At 38.1% G+C, this 23,202-nt stretch overlaps 1 protein-coding gene across 1 annotated transcript in view; it reads left to right on the forward strand.

Moving 5' to 3' along the window:
- DPYD (dihydropyrimidine dehydrogenase) overlaps positions 1-23,202 on the forward strand; it is a 980,594-nt gene that overhangs the window by 122,247 nt on the left and 835,145 nt on the right. Inside the window, exon 3 of the mRNA XM_055145227.1 lies at positions 8,862-8,944. Coding sequence (XP_055001202.1) covers positions 8,862-8,944 — 83 coding nt within the window. The remainder of the gene's footprint in view (positions 1-8,861; positions 8,945-23,202) is intronic.

Consider the following 23,202-nt stretch of genomic DNA (forward strand, 5'->3'; position numbering starts at 1 on the left):
TTGTTCCTACTGTCCTGGGATATTTGAAGTTTTTTTTTTTTTTAAATGGAGGAAGTGATGTGTCAATATCTGTTTCAGAAATGACTACCACACATCTTCTAAAGTTACTTTTCAGACTGGACCTACCCCAAAGTGTGCCTGGCCCTCTCTGCAGGCCATTGCGTTCCCCTTCCTCTTGGTGACTCCCTCCCTTCAAATTTATTTAAATGTTGGCTTTGCATTGGTCTTAGTTGTTCCTTTGATTTGTTTCTTTTAGTTTGTGTGAGCTTATCTAGTATATGTCATTATCTTACATATTGGGTTTTCCAATAAATATATTTAATGTTTCCATCTCCATCCACCTGCTGTAAAATCAAACCAACTAAACCGAAACTATCCTATTAAGGAAAAGATTTTTCAAGACCTGATTGGTCAGAAATATTAACCTATGCATATATACATCTCAAATTTATTAATAATGTTCATAGCAATTAGACAGATATTTATTCCCATTTCTGATTTATTATTTGTGGAGAAGCATCAATTAAAGATAGATATTGTTTTTCATATTGGAACTTCATAAAATTTGAAAAAGCGATATTGAAATTGCTTTAGGAATTTGAAAAAGCAATCGGTGATGGAATATTCTTTCACTTAAAAGTTTAAATGTAAAATTTTTAGCATTGATTTATAGAAATTGATGGTGTTAGATTTATGGCAAAACTAGTTACAGTGTAAAAGGAGTATAATTATACTACCATAGAGAAACAATCATTGTTTTCCATTAATGGTTAAATCTGAGAACAAAAAGTAATGGAATCTTAAAGTAGAAACTCTAAGTATGAATATAGCACACATGTAGCCTTTATAATAATCTTTAAATTCAAGTGTATAATTCAAATTTATTTTGACAAAAAATTACATGAAAATACAAATAAATTTAAATGAGCATGAAAATCCCATGTATTTTTTTCTTTCTTGAGTTTTTAAGCTTTTATTTTATTTATGGTTATCTGTTTCAATCCTATGCTTATGAGGGCATTAGTAAAAAATAAGCAAAAATAAATATCAATAGTCAAATAATAGCATACTTATGGAATGAAATGTCATGTAACTTAAAAATTGTGGAGTATGTTAGAATGATGTTTCTAGTCATAATGATTATGTTTAGTATGAAAGTTAAAAAGAAATGCTTTTTATTTATTTTATATCTACTCTTAGGGTATTTTCAGTTAGCCCTGTATCCCAAGGGTATTAAATAATTTGAGTAGCATTTGTTAAAATTAAGCTATATTGAAGGTTAAAAGTAAAAATTTACTGTGTTTTATTTTGATTTTGTTAAATGTCTTTAATGTCTTTTATTGCCTTGTATTCATCCTTATATCTATCTTTTGATATTTAAAAGGAAAACAAACTGATAACAAAATTTTGGTGGACTCTTAGAAATGTTCATGAAAATATTTATGAACTCATTGCCAGCTAATCAGAGTAGGTAGAAATCTTAGTCACTAAAAGAAGGGTTAATAAAAAAATTAAGAAATCTTGGAAGGTAAGTCAGTTGACTGGCATGTCCTGACCTGGATTCCAGCGCAGGCATCACATGTGGCTCCCATGGGATGGATCACAGAGAGAAGAGCTAGGAATGAAGCCTTGAGCATTGCTGGGTGTGGTCGCAAAAATAAATAAATAAATAAATAATAAAATAAAAAACCGAACACAATATAATTAACATTGCGAAAAACCAAATTCGTCCCAAACTTAAAATGATTTAGTTATTTGTGAGTTCTATTAATGTCAAAAAGAAGCTCAATTTGTAATTAAAACTTTGAAGATCCTGAAAAATTGAAAAAGGCACACCTTGTTTCTGTAACATTTTGAGATAATCTGAGTTTTTGTTTCTTTTATAGTTATTTATGAATGTGGTTGCTTTCCATAAATGTGATCATGTAATATATTCACTTTTATACTGTTCAAAAATATGATAAACATTGGCTTTTTAAAATATGTTCTCTGAAAATGTGTGATTTTCTCCAAATATTTCATTAACGGGCTGGAGCGATAGCACAGCAGTTGGGCATTTGCCTTTCACACGGCCGACCCGAGTTCCATTCCTCTGCCCGTCTTGGAGAGCCTGGCAAGCTACCGAGAGTATCGAGCCCGCTCCGCAGAGCCTGGCAAGCTACCCGTGCGTATTGGATATGCCAAAAACAGTAACAGTAAGTCTCTCAATGAGAGATGTCGAACAAATTGATGAGCAATGGGATGACAGTGACAGTGATTTAATTAACATGGAAATGGCTGGAGTTACATTTATGAGCCTAAAAGGGAAAAATAGTTTGGTATAGATATGTGAAAGTTTTGAGTTATCTAAAGTGCAAGATTGCATTTCACCATACTTTGTCTGATTGTCACTAGTGCTCAGAAGGCAGGGCACCCTAGCAGTAATTCTCAGCAGGTCAGCATGCCAGAGTTCAAAGCAAGGTCCCTAGGATGCAATGCTGCCCAGGCCCTGTAGTGATGCTAGGTGCCTCTAGGACCACTCTCAGCGGGCCATCCAGGACTGCATTTGGTGATGCTTGAAGGACCATGTGTTGGAATTGAGACCAGGTTTGTCGGGAACAGACTGATTATCCATAACTGCTGTACTACCCCCAAAAATGTATTTTACTTTAAAGGCCTAGCCTGATTTTTTAAAATTTTATTTTATTTTTAGTTTTGGGGCCACTTTCAGCAGTGTTTAGGGTTTATTTCTGTCTCTGCACTTAGGGATCACTGCTGGCAAGGCTGGGGACCTCTTGTGGTTCAGGGGATCAGAACCTGGAGTAAGGCACCTTAAATCCTGTACTGTCTTTCCATCCCCTTAACTATATTTTGTTCCACAAGTAATGGAGAAGTGCTTTAAAAAGGCACATGCAATTAAAATAATTTAGTTACTCATCACTGCAATTATAATGATATGTGATCCTTTAAGATTATTCTCTGTATGGAGAAATGTTCATAATTTACTTAAAGAAATACCAAAGGCTTATGGGAATAAGATGTGATCACAAGAATTGGAATTTTTAACAAATTTTATAATAATAAAAGTTTTTTTTCCTGTTACTATGAAGCGATCATTTACCATGTCAACTTCTTTATATTCATTTTTCATTTTAATTTGTGATATGTGATTGAATTTTGGTAAAAATTGAGCTCTCTTCTAAAATGTTTTCTTACAGTGTGTTTACACATGGAAAGAAAATATCTTAAATAAACAGTTCCATGATATTTCACAAAATCAATTAAACAGTGACCTTGAAGAACCTCAAGTACCTCTTGAAGTTTGCAACATTATAAGATTTTAAAAGTAGTTACTTTTTGAGACATAGTTCACACACAATTCTTGGTTAATGTATATTTTATGAGACAAGAGTCTGACATGATTCTTTAGCATGTGACTATCCAATTATTCCATTGTGGTTTGTTCAAAAGTCTTGAATTGTCTTGACACCTTGTTAAAATTAAATTGACCACATCTGTAGAGTCTTTCTCTTATTCTTGATTCCTTCCTCTTGCTGCTGCCTTCTCCTTACCCGAGGACTGACTACACCGTCTGGATTACTATAGGTTTGAATGAAGTATTGAAGTTTGGAAACCAGGGATCCATATATATTTTTTGGCTAATGCACCTGTGCTCCACATTTTCTTTTCTTTTCTTTCTTTTCTCTTCTCTTCTCTTCTCTTTTTTCTTTTCTTTTTCTTTTCTTTTCTTTTCTTTTCCTTTTTAAATTTTATTGAATCACCGTGAGATAGTTACAAGCTTTCATGTTTGGGTTACAATCACACAATGATCAAACACCCATCCCTCCACCAGTGCACATTCCCCACCACCGATATCCTGGGTATACTCCCCCCTTTCCAACCCTCCCCCTGCCTCTATGGCAGACAATATTTCCCATACTCTCTCTCTCTACTTTTGGGAATTATGGCTTGCAACACAGACAGTGAGAGGTCATCATGTTTGGTCTGTTATCTGCTTTTGGCATGCATCTCCCATCCCAACTGGTTCCTCCAGCCATCATTTTCTTAATGAACGGATTCATAATTTTTTGCAGGGAAGGGCTCACACTAATGATGCTCAAAGTTTACTCCTGGGTCTGTGCCTATGGATTACTGTTAGTGGGAGCCAGGGAACCATGTGGGGTTCTGGGTTTCTAACCCCAGTGGATACAAGCAAGGAAAGTACTTTGTCTTACTTAGACAATCCCTCTCAGGCCCCAGAATTCTTAATTTTTTTTCAAGGTTGTATTGTGGATTCTTGGCCCTTTGTATTTGTTCATCAATTTTACACATTAGCTTTGTCAAGATTTTTAAAGAAAATAGCTGGAATATTTCGAGAATTGTACTGACTTTCAGTTCAGCCTGACAGAATATCACTTTAACAAGATTAAGTCTTGCATGTGACTCAAGTTCAATTCTTGTTACTGTTTTTGGTCCCTGGAATGCTGCTCGGATTACTTCTTTTGTTAAATTATTAAACTGAATTTCACTGAACTTTTTTGTATCTATAAATGGAATTGTTTTCTTATTTTAATTTTTGGGTTATTCATTTTAGCATTGTCTTGAATGTCATGTGAATATGATATTTACTTTCTGTTAGATGAGTTCTGTACTGTGCATTTGTGAGATGTGTCCCTTACTCCGTGTAGCTATATTAGTTGTGGTTTATTGTCACTGGCATATAGTTTTTTCCTTGTCCTGTATACTAAAATTTATGTAGTCCATGTTGTGTACTTGGATTGTTTCCAGTTTGCAGCTTTTTATTTTATGACTTTGCCTGGCTTGCTGCTTGGGGATTTCTTCCCAGCAGCGCTCAAGAAACCATGTGATGATGGGGATTGGACCTGGTCTTTGGTATACAAGACCAGCCCTCTGAGCTCTCTTCCTGGGCCACTAGTTTGAACAGATTTTATTAACAACATTTCTGTATTTAACTTTTGGTGATAGTCAGGCGTGCGGGCAAGAGACTCTGCATCACTCTCTTCTGAGAGCTTGCTTTTAAGTCTCCCTCTGGATGTTGGCCATTGATGGGATTACACACACCTGGGTTCCTTGGAGGGGATGGGCTCCAGCTTACCTCCCCACCCTGAGCAGAGCTGCCGGTGGCCAGAGACCACCGGAACCTAGCTACAGCCATGCTTGAGGCCCCTCTCCACATGTTCAGACGGGCCTCATGCATGAAGGTACCGGCAGAGGAACCCAGGTGTGTGTAATCCCATCAACAGCCAACATCCAGAGAGAGCTTAAAAGCAAGCTCTCAGAAGCGATATCTTTAGCCTAGCCTACTTCTCCCTCTGGGAGAAACTGGCAATCTTCTAAGAGTTTCCTGCCCACATGGGACAGCTTGCAAGCTTCCCATGGTGTATTCATATGCAAAATTCAGCAACAAGCTGGATCTCATTCCTGTGACCCTGAAGAGACCCCAGTGCAACATTTTTAGGAGGGCCGAGTTGAGCTGGACTTCTAAGATCTCAGGGAAAGGACGAAATGAGATGTTACTGAGCCCGCCTGAGAAATCTGTGATTAACGGGATTTCGTGATTCATGAACTTTTGGTGAACATGTGCGTCTTTTCTATGTATATTTCTAGAGATACTGCGCAGCTCTTTGTTTTGGGGAACATCTGGCTGTGCTCAGGCTTGATTCCTAGCTCTGTGCTAAGGGATCAGTCCTGATGCAGCTCAGGGGACCACACACCCTGCCAGGAACTGAACCTGGGTCAGTCACGTGCAAAGCAAGAGCATTAACACCTGTACTATTCCTCTGGTCCCAGCTGTTCAGCTTTTGAAGTTTCTGTCAGATGTTCACGTTGAGCATCTTTTGCTTGAAAATGAATATTTGAATATTATTTCCATTCAGTGCTGATATAAAGCTTTGTTCTCTTCTCATGTCTTTTATATTTATTTGTAGAATTTATTTACTATTAATGTAAATAAAGTGTACTATGATGTTGTACAGGAAATTAGGTGTTTCCTATACTACATTGAACATAGGATCCTTTTATGACATCATTGAATTTGTGAAACTGATTCATTTTCAGTGGGAAAATGATAATCTCCAATTTGTATTAGTTTATCTACCTATGTACTGTGATTTTCTGTATCATACTGTGTATAAATACACATTTAAAATAGATGTCCTGACTTTATGTTAAATTCAAAAAGCTAAATATTTGTTATTGAAGACAGGCAAAATTTATAATTGTCTTGAGGAGCTTAAAGATTTCTTAAAGTAAACACAGAAGACACTACCCTTCTAAACCAGCAGTTGTACTTACCGAACCTTGTTATTTTCATGAAAAAAATTATAAAAATTAGACAGGACATGGAACTTGATATGATATTCGTAATGTACATTACTGAAAGAGGATTTCAATTCAAGTTTTAATTCACAATTAAAATTTTATAGATACATTTTAGTTAAAGATTTAAAGTTATTTAAAGTCATTTAAAGATTTAAAGATTTTAATTATACATTTATGCAGTTGTGTTAAGGAGAATCTTTCAGTCCTTAACTTAATTTTACATTAAGGATTTAATGTAAAAAATTACAGGTATTAATAAAATTTAGTTCAGTTAATTCTTATGCATGGACAATACTATAGTTTTTTATTATCCAACATACATATGTATTTGTAATTAAATATGGAAAACACATTGATATTTAAGACTATTAGTTTTTCTATTTGTTAAGTTTACAGTTATCTACTTGCATACCCAGGATATACAAGACACTAGTAGAATTGAACACAAAAATGGTGTACATCAAAAAATGGGAAGAAGAAATGAACAAATAAAGGGCAGATGAAAAAGTGCTCTACATCGCTAATCATCAGGGAGATGCAAGTCAAAGCAACAATGAGATATCTTACACCACAGAGACTGGCACCTGTAAAAAAAAAACAAGAACCCGTGCTAGCACAGATGTGGAGAGAAAGGGACTGTCTTTCAGTGTTGGTGGGAATGCCGACTGATTTGGCCTTTTTGGAAACTGAGCTTCCATATGGCCCCACAATACCACTTCTGGGAATATATCCCGAGGGTGCAAAAAAGCACAGTAGAAATGACATCTGCACCTGTATGTTCATTGTAACACTTCACAATAGCCAGAATATGGAAGCAACCTGAGTGCCTGAGAATAGATGACTGGTTAAAGAAACTTTGGTACATCTACACAATGGAATACTACGCAGCATTTAGAAAGATGAAATCATGAAATTTGCTTACAAAAGGATGGACATGGAGAGCATTATGCTAAGTGAAATGAGCCAGGAAGAGAGGAACATACATAGAATGATTACACTCATTGTGGAATATAAGATAACATAATATGAGACTGACACCCAAGGACAGTAGACACAGGGCTAGAAAGATTTCTCCATAGTTGAAATCCTGCCTCATGAGCTGGGGGAGAGGACAGCTGGAATAGAGAAGGGATCACTAAGATAATGGTGATTGGAGGGATCATTTGGAATTGGGGATGTGTGCTGAAAGTAGGTAAGGGACCAAATGTGATAGCCTCTCAGTATTGCAAACCATAATGCCCAAAAGTAGAGAGAGAGTATGGGGAAAATTGTCTATCATGGAGGCAGGGGAAGGGCTGGCATCCGGGGAGTGGAGATACTGGGGACATTGATGGTGGAAAATGTGGAGGGATGGGTGTTCGATCATTGTGTAACTGAAACCCAAACATGAAAGCTTTGTAACTGTATCTCACAATGATTCAATTAAAAATAAAATTAGATTAAAAAGGGAACAGCTGTTTGTATAAATGTAAAACATAAAACGATTCAAAGACAAAAAACAAAAAAAACTAAAGCTCTATGAAAAAAATTACAGTTATCACTATAATGCCACTGTACTATAAGAAATCTAATTTGTCAGATATGGAAACCTCTTTGGGTTCAGTTCTTTATTTTTGGGGGTCACACCCGGCAATGCACAGGGGTTATTCCTGGCTCTGTACTCAGGAACTACCCCTGGGGTGCTCAGGGGACCATATGGCATGCTGGGAATAGAACCCGGGTCAGCCGTGTGGAAGGCAAACATCCTACCCGCTGTGCTGTCACTCCAGCCTGGGATCAGTTCTTAAAGTGTATTGAGGTAACATTGGTTCACAATAGTGTAAATGTTTGTATGTAACTGTTTGAATCGCATCGTCTTCCCACAATACCCCCTGTCCTGTGCCACCCCTCCAGCCTTGTCCAATGGGCCCCTTCCATTCCATTCCTCCCACAGTTGAGTCCAAAATATATTATATGTAATGTTCTCAAAATTTATTAGCATTCCATAAGTTTAAGTTAGTCTTCATATATAAAATATAGTTACATTCTTATAAAATGTATACTTAGATAAGAAAATCTAGCATTGCTTAGAATCTGATATGATGTCCTTAGTTATTGGAACTAGACTTACACATTTTAAAATATTTTTTAGAACTCAATATTTTTTACAGTTCATTTTAATTTCAAACTTATTTTCAGATATTTTTCTTTCGAACTTAAACTGGCTTTGATAGATTTGAAACTGTTTTAGAGAACTAATATCCCTCTCAAACTCTCAAAGTTGTACTACTTTAATATAAAATGCATTCCTTCCTTCTGCCCAATTTTGAAAAATTGATAAAAAAGACTTCTGAGACAACAATATCATCAGACATTTTTATTTTGTTACTGTTGAATTCACACTGTCAATTTTAATGAATCCTACCCAATTAAAGTGAGGCACATAGATTCCATGAGTGCATAATCAATATAATCGATTCTATTTTTACTTCATTGCATAGATATAAATTTATCTTTGGATGCTGGAGGATTAATGTCTTTTTAAAAATAATGTCTTGCAGAACTGCGAGAAGCTGGAAAATAATTTTGATGACATCAAGCACACGACTCTCGGTGAACGAGGAGCTCTCCGAGAAGCAATGAGGTAAGTCTGAGTCACCATAGCAACAGTCACAGATGTGGTAAAGAAAAAGTCATTCTTCATTATTGGAGGAACAAATGAGTTCATTGCCACCATTCAGCTCTGTTCTCTAAGGTATTAATTTGTCAGTGGAGAGACTTCCCTTGAGGCTGTACTTTGGTTTTGAAGCTGCATAAATGTTAAGCCTCAGTGCACAGTAAAAAATGTAAATGTTTAATTTGTTACTTAAAATGCTTAAGGGGTGTCTTGTTTTATATTTATACTAAACTGTGTGATTGAATGGAAATATTGTTCATCCAAATTCTGCCTGTATATAAAAATAAATAATATAATGGTGCTTACACTGAGTATTAGTTCTCCTAATTAATATTTGATTAAAAATGAGGTACTTGCAATTTCATATTCTATTAGATTTTATAAGATCACATTGGAGTATTTTAACACTGATTTACATCTTCACATTATTGCAAAGCATATAGAGGAACTTTCTTCAAATGCAGTAGTTTATAATAAGCCTAGTGTTTTCATTTTTTCTTATCCCCCCATTTTAACACTACTGCTGTTTCTGAATATTTCACTAATATCTCCCCAAAGTTGCTGCCTTTTAAAAAACTTTTAGAGGGTGTTCCTTAAATACATCTGGTCAGGATCAGGAATGGATTTTTACTGTCACTGTCACTGTCATCTCATTGCTCATCGATTTGTTCGAGCGGGCACCAGTAACATCTCTCATTGAGAGACTTACTGTTACTGTTTTTGGCATATCCAGTACGCACGGGTAGCTTGCCAGGCTCTGCCGTGCGGGCTCCACACTCTCAGTAGCTTGCCAGGCTCTCCGAGAGGGGCGGAGGAATCTAACACGGTTTGGCCGCATGAAAGGCGAAAGCCCAACTGCTGTGCTATCGCTCCAGGGCTGGATTTTTACTAGATATCAAAAAGTGTGAGGAATAAAAAATATCTTTATGATTAGAAAAAGAAAACAAATTATTTTAATCTTAGAAGTTCTGGGCCTGAAGCTTCAAGTGGGATACCTTTCACTATTTTTGCACAGAGACAGTTTATTTATTTCGCCTATGAAGCTAAATTGATTTTTAAAATACTTTTTCTTTTATCAGTGATCATTTTTATGCAGCTTTAATCAAGACTGAAAACATTTTTAAAGAATAAACATGAGGTTTCCTAAAGGGTAGCTGTTTTGTTATGATTTTGCTATTGCTAGAACACAGTTACCATATACTTTAGTTTAGAAGCTTCTCTCATTTCGTAACTTCCCTTTTACCATGCAAGCAGCAGGGGAAAGTAATTAAATTTAATAGAAGCTGCCCTCATTTTGAAGCCACGTCTACTTAAAACCACAGGGGGAAGTAATTAAATTTAATGGAAATAGTAGCTTCTACACAAAGATACATGGTACTTCTGTATAGATGATTATGATGTCACAAAAAGAGGAATAATATATTACTAGTTCTGAGAAATTACCAGCTGGAGCAAGTGAGCCTATTTTATTGTTAATGTCTTTACTAATAAAAATAGAAGAAAAAATAAAACAACACACAGTAGAGAATTTGAATCTCTATATAAAGTTATTGTAAGTAGTGTAAAATCAACAATGATGTATAAAGTATGCCATGGAAAAGACTGGTACAAAAATTATGAATAAACTTCTTTTCTGGAATATTCTTGCTTCTTTATTATAAGTACCCTAAGTGATAAATTGAATAGATAATTTTTTATATATTTATTATATTAATTGTGAATAGATCAATAATGTATCCAATGTTTGTTTATAAACTACAGCTAGTCTTGGAATATATATATTAAGTTTTAAGTAAACATGAAGGCTCACTAGAAAACAAAGAGAATGCTAGCTCTCAAGTTTTTGGATAAAGGAACTGAAGGCCAAGGCCATAGACAGAATTGCAAAGGGGCAATATGAATGAAAATGAATGGGAGCGAGGGAACTGTAATGAACAAGGAAAGGTCATGTAATTAGTATAGTAAATTCATCAAGGAAAAAATGAGTTTTGGGAGAACTGTGTCTGAAGAGATTATTATAATCTGTCAAATATGTAATACTTGTCATTTTCAAAAATACTAAGAAATTGTTTATTTTTTAAAAAGAGAGGACTACTAAGAAAAGCAAGCATTTTCTATGTAGTCACTTTTCAACCACCAGTGCTGCAAAATAAAGCAGTATTATACATTATTTCAGCTAACATTGAATCCTATGGCTGTATATACGTTGTAGACATTGGCTGCATATTTTACACACATTCACATATGCACATTACTTGTTCAGATTCATTAACGATTAAGGCAGTCAGTGACTAAAACCATTCAACAATCTAGTATACTGTAGGCACATCACATTTTTGTTTTGTGTATGCCTTTAGAAAATGGAGCAATGGCTCATTCTGTATATGCACCTGTGTAAAACAGAAAACCAAATGTGATGATGCCATGGGCCTGAAGGAGTAAGAGTAAACAAGGAGGGATAAAAGTAATTATTCTTTCATCTATGGTCCAATTTTACCTAACTTGAAACACGTCTGAATCCAGGCGAACCTGGAGATGTGAGATCAGGTCTTCAATGGTGACTTGTTTTGCATGTGGAAGAATAGTTTTGAGTAGAGGCATGGAGACTTGTAATTGCATAGGATGTTTCAAGAGCACGAAGGGGTCTGACATAGGACAAACATTTTCAAGTATCTTTGAATGTATGTTTTCTTACCAGTCTTACACAGGCAGAATTTTTCAGCCGGTAATAACTTTTTCTGTATTTTCTAGTAATACTTGCATAGAAATAGAGCAGTATAAGGTTGGCAGGGATGATAGAAACAATTTAGAATGTCAGCATGAAAGGGGGGTGGGGTACAGAAAGACACCCCTAAAAATTTCAGTTGGTCCAGTAATTGGTCTCTGAAGACCTGGAAATGTTTATGTATATATATAATATATATACACACATATATGTATATATGTACATGTGTGTGTATTTTCTAGAGGCTGATTTCATATAATATAGCAAACTTTGATAAAAAATTTAAGTTATTTTAGAGTCATTGCAAGTTTTGAACAAGAGGAGGGTAACAGGTTTATATAAAAAACAAAGCTCTTTAGACTTCTAACACATGATATATTATAACTCTATAGTCATCCACTTATTTAATAAACATTTACTGAGTTCTCTAATATATTGAGTGTGGAATTACAAACACCAGTGAATTGCAGTTGCTGCCCTCAAGAAACTAACCTTCTACTGGGAGAGACACTGTCACTGTCACTATTACTGTCATCCCGTTGCTCATCAATTTGCTGGAGCGGGCACCAGTAATGTCTCCATTGTGAGACTTGTTCTTACTGTTTTTGGCATATCGAATACGCCACGGGAGCTTGCTAGGCTCTGCCGTGCAGGCAAGATACTCTCAGTAGCTTGCCGGGCTCTCTGAGAGGGGTGGAGTAATCAACTCAGGTCAGCTGAGTGCAAGGCAAACACCCACCCGCTGCGCTGTTGCTCCAGCCCACTGGGAGAGACATGTAACAGACGCCAGCTCTGGATGTGGAAACTCACTGAGCCTTTTCACTGGGCCCAGAGCTCTTGCGCATTTTCCCTTTGGCCCCTGTTGCTTGTCACTGGGAACATCCTCTACTTTTTCAGGCTTCACCTCCATAGCCTTTAGATGAGCCCCGACAACGTCACGGGTGATTTCACCCTGAGCCTGTCCAGGTGGGAGAAGCTGGAGCAGAAATCAATCTCAGTATTGACATTTTGTGATTGCTGTGTTTTGGACCTGTTAACAAATTGGTCCTATGCCCTTGTTTACAAAGGGTTCACTATTCCTGTGAGTTTAGAATGCAAAAGAGGAGATTGTATCCTTGCTCAACCTGGTATGCCACACCCAGTTCCTTTATGTGGACAGTGTTTGTCCAGAAGTCCCAACGCTGTTCAGGAGCTGAACTTGTGATTCATTTCAGACCCCTCTGACCTGCCCTTGATTTCCAGATTTGAGTGCATGAAGCCAGAGATATAAAAGAATGAGGAAGTTTGACCTCTTCTGGAATCTGCTAGCTAAAAAAATGCAGATATTTAATCAGGTTTTAGTTCATACCCGGGATGGGGAAAAAAACAACAACACATATTTGTTTTGATAGCAGAGTGGAGGGTTCTAGTGAAGGAAATGAGAGAGAGAGCTAGCAAGATGAGTGACCCATCAAAATAGAGGTGGGACGGTTGCAGATGTCAGTGGGGGTGTGTGCATTTGAGAAATTTGCAAGTATTTTGAGTATAGATTGGAGGACACTTTGTAACTTAATAGCCTCAATAAATCATTCACTTGGTTTATGTGTGATGTTTTGTTTAAAACCTTTTGTTTTTTAAAGTTTCTTATGCTTTTGGATTAAACTCTATATATGTGTTCTCCTAGTAGTAACTCCTGCCTCGGGCACAAAAACTGACTTGGAGCTTCTTTGTATACTTAGCTTTCCTCAGATGGGCTCAGGAACTCTTTTTCCAATTATTGATAAAGGGAAAAGTAAGGAGGAGGAGGGCAGAGAGGGCAGAGATGCCTCCAGACCCTGTGCCAGGCTGTGTCTCATTTCTGGGACACACCAACGGAAGTGGGGGGGGCGGGTGAACTCTCCACCCACCCAAACCAAGCCCCGGCAGTTGAAAACTTCCAGAACCTACTTGCAACCATGCCCATGTCCCTACTCCAGAGGCGAACCTTATCTAGGAATGAATCTTTCGAAAAACTCAGGTAGACGGATTTGGTGACTGAAATCGCCAGGTTCTCATGAAGTTGGGGATGGGTGACCTTCTCCTATCCTCTCGTTCTTCCAGGACAATGGCAGTCACGCCCCTGAGCTGCTTCTGGTGCCATAAAAGCTTATTAAGTGCCCATGATCCAGAAGCTCATAAATAAATCTCAGAAGAGATCAGCAAGTTGCAGAGATGCTTCCGAACATCAAAGTCACCACTAGTTAAAAATTTAACTCCAGATGTGTTGTAGCACTGTAGCACTGTTGTTCAGTTGTTTATGGATTTGCTTGAGCGGGCACCAGTAATGCCTCCACTGTGAGACTTGTTGTTACCATTTTTGGCATATCGAATACACCACGGGTATCTTGCCAGGCTCTGCTGTGCAGGCGGGATACTCTTGGTAGCCTGCTGGGCTCTCTGAGAGGGACAAAGGAATCGAACCTGGGTTGGCTGTGTGCAAGGCAAACGCCATACCTGCTGTGCTGAACAACTATATAAAAAATGCAATCTAAAAACAGAAGACGCAGATCTAGTCAATGTAATACATTTTTCTTTTTTTACTTTTTGGGTCACACCCGGCAATGCACAGGGGTTACTCCTGGCTCTGCACTCAGTAATTACTCCTGGTGGTGTTCAGGGGACCATATGGGATGCTGGGAATTGAACCCAGCTTGGCCGTGTGCAAAGCAAATGCCCTACCCGCTGAGCTATTGCTCCAGCCCCTGTAATACAAAATTTTTATTTGGGCATTTAACTCTAATAAGTTCTCACTGAAAATCCTCAAGAGTTCTTAGAAACTGTCACATTAAAGAAATTACTCTAGTGGAACCAAATACCACAGGCAAACTTAAATAAACATTTGTTAAATTACTACTGCAGGGTCAGAGCGATAATACAGCTGGTAGGGTGGGCACTTGCTTTGTACATGGTCCACTCAAATTCAATCCCTGGCAGCCCTTATGGTTCCCTGAGCACCACCAGGAATGGTTGCTGAGGGTAGAGCCAAGAGTAACCCCTGAGCATCTCTGGGTGTGGCCCAACCCAAAAATGAAAAAAAAAGACTGTTGTATAGATTTGATCATAAAACCACCTCTAAACTCGTTACAAAAGATCCAGACCACGTCTGATATCAGGTGGTAATTTGTGTTCATTTTCTCATTCTCCTTGTTGTTTCATGATGTTGAGCCGCCAGAGTTAGTCCAAGTAGGCACGGTCACAGCAGGGGCAGACCGTGAACTGGAAGGATCCCCTATGGTTGCACTGCATCTCACAGACACACTCACTTAGATGGACTCTCTGGCGTGCCAGTGAACCTTAACATGCACATCTGGGGGATGTGGGAGAAAACCCAAGTCGAATACCAGGAGCAGACCCAGGCAGTGCAGACCTCACAGAGACGCCGACTCCAGCCTGGAGCCTTTTGATCTCATCAGTTGCGGTGAAACTACATTGCATGAAAGGAGGATGGACAAAGCAGTGTTTGAAGACCTGCTGTAGATGGTGTGACATAAGAGAGAGCAAAGAAGAGGATTGAGGTAGAAGGTCTTATTTTTCAATGAACTTTATATAATTATGGCATACTTGTGTGAATTTGCAGTCGAGGGTGAAAAATAAAATCCTACAACTGGGGAAAGGACTGGAAGCGATGTGCACATTTGGGATGTGTTAGCATTTTGATACTTAGAACTAAAGGAAAGCTTGTGATTCCCTAGTTAGTTCCTGGAATTGGCAAGAAGAATCTAACCAGATATCTAAGAAAATATTGGGCTTAGGGAAATTTGTGTCATGGAGAAACCTATTTGGGGGTTTAAAGTTTTACAATAGCCCTCCCCAATAGAGTAGTACTGTAGTGCTGTCGTCTCATTGTTCATGGATTTGCTTGAGCGGGTGCCAGTAACGTCTCCATTGTGAGACTTGTTACTGTTTTTGACATGTCGAATACACCACGGGTAGCTTGCCAGGCTCTGGATTTACTCTAAATCCAATAGAGTAAGTTAGGAAGATAGTATGTTAAGCCAAGGAAGGAAGGAATCAGTGGCTTTCTTGTCTAGGGTTCAGAGACACATGGACATATCCAGTGGTACTGCCTATGGAAGACCTTCTTTGATAATAGAATAGTCTGTATCTGTGCTGTTCATTATGATACCCACAGGTCATATGTGGTTACTGAATGTGGCTAGTGTAACTGAAGATTGAATGTTTAATTTAATTTTTAATGTAAATGTAAATAGTTTCATGTGGTTAGTGGCTATGGTTTGGACAACTCACCCTAGAGGGATGTTTTTGAGTTGCTAATATGACTTTCAACAGCCTCTCACTGAAGGAATTCTTTTTAATGGAACCACTAGGGAAAAGCTAAACCGTGTTTGCAAACATCACATATACTGTACACATATACCATTCAATAAATGTATGTAAAAAGTGGATTTATGAGATAATAATGCATGTAAAACCAAAAGTCCAAGTGACCTTTATATGCAGGACTTTTTTTTCTCTAAAGTTGTGATGGAAATACAGAGAGACCAAGAGAGTTAACAACAGAAATACTGATATTAATGAAAACTTCGGGAGCCAGAGAGATAGTACAAGGGGCTAACGTACATGCCTTGGCTGTGGCTAACCCTGGTTTCGTATCTCCTCTCTCATCCCTGAACCACGTATGTCCTATGGCTACCTCCAGGACACCAGGGGTGATCCCTGAGTGCAAACCAAGAGTAATCACTGAACACACATGAGGAAGAGAGGGGGGCGGGAAGAGAGGGGGAGGGAGAGAGAGATTGAATGTCAAGATAGAAATTCATGCATTTATTTTTTTAATGTTTGAGGGCTATATCCAGCAGAGCTCAGGGCTTACTCCTGACTCTGCCTTCAGGGATCAGTCCTGGCAGGATTGAGAAACCATTTGGAATGCTGAGGATCAAACCTGCCTTGGCCGCATGCAAGGCAAATTCCCTGCCTGCTGTACTCCAGCCCTCGGTGTTGTGGTTGTAATTGAGATTAAATTCTATGAAGACCCCATGAATCTATTATGCAGTAAAACACCTTCGCTCCTGCAGGAATGTTCACTTATTCACTATAATATCTAGATAGTTGTTTTTCTATTTGGATACAAGAGAAATAATTTTGTGCACGAAAAATAAATTTGTATATTTTAAAGGACTAAATTAGATAAATGAGAAATAGTTTAGTGGGTTGCAGAAATGACTTCTCAAGGTTTAGATAGGTAAAAGATTATAAGTTAAAAGGTAGTTGGAGAAATCACTTAACTTTGACTTCCTAAAATAATTTGCACCTGGTAAAAAAAAATCCAACATCAAAAGACAACTTCTGCGTACTGAACTACAGTGTTTATAAAATAATTCAAAAATATTTTGGGCTCAGAAAATTGGCCAAGTTAATTAAATAAAATCCTTGTAAATATTTAACTCTGATGTCCAAAATAATGTAAATTAAGTAAAAACATACTCATTTTTTGTTTAGTGGCATTATTACAATTTAGTGAGGAGGAAATTCTTTTTTTTGAAAGCACTATGATTTACTCTCACTGACATGTAAAAATATCATAGAATTATTAAAGAATCCATGTAGAATATGTTTCATTAAGAAAAATGAAGAATGCTAATTTTTCAGACAGTGGTTTACTCTAGGAAAAAATACATCACTTAGATTTGTGAATATACCTCTACGATTAGAACCTAAATTATAATTTTAGAGTATCTACATGCCAGTAAAGGGTTAATTAACATTTTCCTTTCGCCCTGGGTTAACATTTTATTTGCATGGACTAACCTTTGTAGTGAGGATGTTATTGTTTACAGAAATGGACCACTAGGCCTGTACCTGAAATCCATTCTTTTTGTTTGACTTGTCACGTGTTAGGAATTCTGCCACGAGATGGCGATGTTGAGTTGCACAGTTTGTGTTTCTGACTTTTTTCCCGGTGTGTGTAGTAGTTATTTGTGGAAGTGCTCTAAACCCAGACTTTTGTACAGAGTTAAAAATTAAAGGACTGTTGTATTTACTTGGAAAATAGTTTTAAATTAAGCAACACAACTTGGAAAATAGTTTTAAGTTAAGCAATACACACACTGTGTGAATATGGAAAATTTCTCTTTAAAAATGCTTGTTTCTTCATAGACTGAGTGTGGTAGCAGGATTATAAACAACACTCTACATTTCCATTGAAATAATAAATCCTGAAGAGACATAAAGTTAGTTGAAAGAGATTTTTTATTTTTCAGTTTTTCCCTTTTAAATGTACTAGTTTAAAACATATGGCTTTAATCTGATTTCTCTCAACATTCATTGCTAAAGTATCTGTCTGTCATCTGATTTAAAGACTGTGTTACCCTTGTATGTAGATTCTGTTCCTTGTGGTCACTGTATCACTGTAAAGACTGTCTTACCCTGGTATGTAAATTCTGTTACTTGTGGTGCATAGAGACTTTTAATGTTTTACTGCCTTAGTTGTGTTTCATGGTGTCCTTTGCTACAGTTGACATACATAGTTATTTCTTTAACAAGCAGAAGTCTAAGACTGTCACAGTGGAGAACAATGGAGAGTGATACTTGGAATCAGAATTTGGGGACAGGCGAGTTCATGAGTAGTGTTTAGGAGGTTCAGGGACACCTCTCTGCAGCTCTAGGCCAGACTGCTGGCTCCTGTGAGACCTGAGGGTGTGATGCTGCTTGCCTGCACTGCTAAAGGGTACCACCCTGGCAGTGCTCATGGACCTCCAGCTTCACATCCCAGGTTCACCGGAACCACGCAGTAGCAGGGATCAAACAGGGATTAGCTGTGTGCAAGGTATGCACCATAATCCCTGTACTAGTTCTCCAGCCTCAAGAATTTATTTTTATTATTTATTTTTAATATTTATTTTATTTATTTTTACTATTCCTAGTTCTCCCTCTCGGAGAACCTGGCAGGCTACGGAGAGCTTCCTGACCAGGGGAGCCTGGCAAGCTCCCCATCGCATATACATATGCCAAATACAGTAACAATGATGGGTCTCATTCCCCTGACCCTGAAGAGCCTCTAATGTGGCACCGTTGAGAAGAACCAGTAAAGAGAGGCTGCTAAAATCTCAGGGCGAGGACGAATGGAGATGTTACTGGGTCTGCTCGAGCAAATCGACGATCAGCAGGATGATAATGATAGTGATAGTGATTTTTATTATTCTACTTAATTTTGTTCTTGTAGATAAATGTGTCTGCATAGATTTTTAGATGAAAATGTATTTGCGTGTGTGTATGTGTGTGTGTGTGTGTGTGTGTTTGTTTGTTTGTTTTCTCCTCCTTTCTCTTCTCTCTCTTGTCCTTTTTTCATCCAAAAAAAAAAAAAATCTTGGCAGTCCCAACCAGGGCCGGTGCTCGGCTCCGGCCGAGTTTCGTCCCGGGTGGCCATGCCTCTGCACAGCCGGTGGATGTGGAACGAGCAGGAACCAGAGACAGCTTTAGGAATTGGGGTTCCAGCAAGTGCTTGCACCCATGTATGGAGACTGTGAACTAAGCTTTTGCCCCACGCCGGCTAACGGAGGAAATAACCTTCCTTCTTGGTCTCTCTCCCCTCCGGGAGAAGGCGTGGTGTCCGACATTTTGTGGGTCCTTTGAGGCTGACTTCTGACAGTGCTAGAACAGAGGTGCTCCAGGGGGGTGGGGGCGGGGAGGCTGAGACCACATAGCGTGACACTTAAGCTCTCCCTGGGTCCCATCTGTCTCTAGCAGGCTGGGCTTGGGGGGCGTGCCAGGCCACAGGGCCTTGAGCGTTCGAGGGGTGTGCACTCCTGCTCTTACTGGAGAGCGCTAGGGTGGACATTAGCTCAAAGGGATAATTTTCAGCCTTTGTCTGTTCTTCACTTGCTTTGCTCCAGTTTGTTTTGAGGGCCTTCCCCCAAAAAACATGTTGTGCTCAGGACTTACTCCTGATTCTGTGCTCAGTGGTCTGACTCCTGACTCTGTGCTCACGCGTTCGGGGTGCTCAGGGAACATATGCAGTGCTGAGGACTTGAGCTGGGGTGTGTTATATGTGAGGGGAGTGCTATAAGGCCTTTGTTATCTTTCCAGCCGCTTTCTTTGTGCTTTTCAGCTTGCAACGTTTACTGTGGAACTAGATTCAGAAGAAATCTCTTACCTTTCTGCTGTCGTCAGATTTCTTCATTCTCTTATAATGATATTTCTTCTGACTTTCTCTCATGAACTGTGTCAGCAGGGATCTCCTGCTTCAGAGTTCCCTAACAATAGCACAGCGGATAGGGTGTTTGCCTTGCATGTGGCTGACCTGGGTTCGATTCCTCCATCCCTCTCAGAGAGCTTGGCAAGCTACTGAGAATATCCCGCCTGTACGGCAGAGCCTGGTAAGCTCCCCATGATGTACTCGATCTGCCAAAAACAGTAACAAATCTCACAGTGGAGATGTTACGGTGCCCGCTCGAGCAAATTGAACAATGGGATGATAGTATTCCAGTGAATAGACATGTCAACTGAGTATCTTTAGATTTCTGAAATCTGGAACCAAAAGTTCACCAGCACTTTTTCTAGGCAATGATGATTAGGCAGTTACTCTAGTAAACATATTTGGGATGAGCGGGATGCATCAGAGATAATTTAATTTTTATCCTTCACTGAGAAGTTCCATCTTAATTCCTACTAATTTTTATTTTTATTTATTTATTTATTTATTTGCTTTTTTGGTCACACCTGGCGATGCACTCAGGAATCACTCCTGGTGGTACTCAGGGGACCATATGGGATGCTGGGAATCGAACCCGGGTCGGGCGCGTGCAAGGCAAACGCCCTACTCGCAGTGCTACTGCTCCAGCCCAGCCTACTAATTTTTAATAAAAACTAAATATATGTTTTTCAAACAGTTCTGAATTGCTTAGTATTATATATTTGGTAGCAATGGACATACACAAATTTGGAACAGTCATATGTAGTCATTTATATTAAACTTTAAACTTTAATGAAAGAAATATTGATTACTTATAAATTTTATACTTGTGAAAAATATCAAATGATTTCAGGCATAGGTTAATATAGTTATATATTTATAAAGTTCACTAGATAGGATATTTATTAATCTAAACTTTGATTCAGGGCTGGCGCGATAGCACAGCCTTTGGGCTTTTGCCTTTCACACAGCCAACCCGTGTTCGATTCCTCCGCCCCTCTCGGAGAGCCCGGCAAGCTACTGAGAATTGAGCCCGCGCGGCAGAGCCTGGAAAGCTATCTGTGTGTATTGGATATGCCAAAAACAGTAACAATAAGTCTCTCAATGAGAGACGTTACTGGTGCACGCTCGAACAAATCGATGAGCAACGGGATGACAGTGACAGTGACAGTGAAGCTTTGATTCATTCAGCTTGGTAGCTATAATGATTATTTAAGAGCAGTGTTAAAATGAAAAATAAAATTAATACTGTCAGTGTAATTTTATGATAATTTGATGCTTTAAATTACTTAAAAAGGAAAGCAAGTTTTAATTATTGGTATACAAGATGTTGTCTAAAATAAGGTCGACAGCATTCAGAGCACTTAGCTAAGTACTAACAAAATGAAATTTTTCCTTCAGTGACCAACTGTCTATTGTTAAAGAATAGATAGGAAGGAATACAGCTTTTGTTTGACTACCAAAGAAAAGTGCAGAGCTAAATCTTACTTTAGAATGCTTATCATTTTAGATACAGACTTTGAATGAGCAGCTAATAGCTAAAATTATTTAGGAGGAAAAAAATTGGTACTGTGAGGATTAGCTTTAATTTTAAGTATCCATAATTGAAGTGCCACATTATGATTTTAATGTTATGATAATCTTGTTAACAAGCTGTTGTGTATATACTATCATATTTTAATGTAGTTGCAAAGCTTAAGTAAACCATAAAGTAAATTGCTTTTTGAATTAGGCTTTTACAAGTGGAAAATTAGTGGTTCACATGTTTTGAATACTTATTTTATAGTTATATTTGTCATTTTCTACAACTTAAGAATAATAGAATAGGTTTATAGATAATATTATATTGTGTGTAAGAAAATTGGCCTTTTTTGTTTTTGCCATTTCTAATTAATTTGTGCCCATTCCATATCTACTGTAATATAATAGGTTATTCTGTTTTTCCGGTAGTAACTTCCTAAAACATATACATCGTACCATAGTTCTATGTTTCATCTTTACAATATCAAGACATTATGTTTAAAGGAAGATTTCTAGTTTGTTTTCCAATATTTTTATCATTTATTTTGTCAAACACTAATTTCTGCCGAGAGAGAGACAGAGAGACAGAGAGAGAGGAGAGAGAGAGAGAGAGGAGAGAGAGAGAGAGAGAGAGAGAGAGAGAGAGAGAGAGAGAGAGAGAGTATTATTTCTGGGAATGAGCATCCCATTGATGGATAAAAAATAGTGGGTAAGTTGGATTGATTTTTTTTTTAATTTGTTGCTTCAATTCACTGTTACTATCATCCCGTTGTTCATCGATTTACTCAAGCGGGTGCCAGTAACGTGTCCATTCGTCCCAGCCCAGCCCTGAGATATTAGCAGCCTCTCCTTACTCATTTTTCCCAACGATTGGAGGCTCTTTCAGGGTCAGGGTCAGGGGAAGGAGACCTGTTATTGTTACTGTTTTTGGCATATCAATTATGCCATGGGGAGCTTGCCAGGCTCTTCCGTGTGGGTGGGATAGTCTCGGTAGCTAAAGTATGATAATTTGTTTATTTGTTTAGTTATATTTCTTTGCACGTGGGGGGGCAGGTACACTTGGCAGTGCTGTGGAGGACTTGCTCCTGGCTCCTGACAGTGCTTGTGGGACCATATGTGGTGCCAGGGATCAAACCTGGTCAGCAGCTTGCAGGGCAAATGCCCTACCTGCTGTAATGTCACTGAGGCCTGGTAATATGATAGTTCAAATATTTTTATGTAAGAGGCCAGATGATAGTGCTGTTTAGCTTTCTATATAACATGAGGCCTGTGGCAGTTATTTCATTGTGGAGATCTGGTGAAACACTGTCAAGTAGACAAAATGTGAGTAAGTGGGTGTCGCTGAATCCATGTGGGTCTCTGTCCTTGTGATTTTTATTGATAGAAACAGGTTGCGAGCTGAGTGACATCCTTTACTAACCAGAGTTCAAGAGCAAAACAGACTTTAGATAAGGAAGATTGGTAAAATACATCTGAAATGATTATTTTATTATATATTATAAATTTGTGATCGTTTCAGAATATTAATATTGAAGATCTTAATGAAGTCCTTCCAGTCGTTCGATAAGCACAATTGCAGAACATTCACTGAGGTTCTTACCTCCCAGTATCCGGTGGTTATGTGTTAATTTCCTAAATTATTTGTTCAAGTAAGCAAGCATGATTTAGAATTAAATGACTAGTTGCAATAATAAAATTGCCAATATGCAACTGACACGAGGTATTGCTGTCAATGTCATTGAGCCGATAGCATTAATTTGTTAAATTCATAGCTTATAGTTAAAATACGGACTAACCACTGAAAACTCA

The sequence above is a fragment of the Sorex araneus genome, chromosome 8 (genome assembly GCF_027595985.1).
Source record: "Sorex araneus isolate mSorAra2 chromosome 8, mSorAra2.pri, whole genome shotgun sequence".
Taxonomy (NCBI): domain Eukaryota; kingdom Metazoa; phylum Chordata; class Mammalia; order Eulipotyphla; family Soricidae; genus Sorex; species Sorex araneus.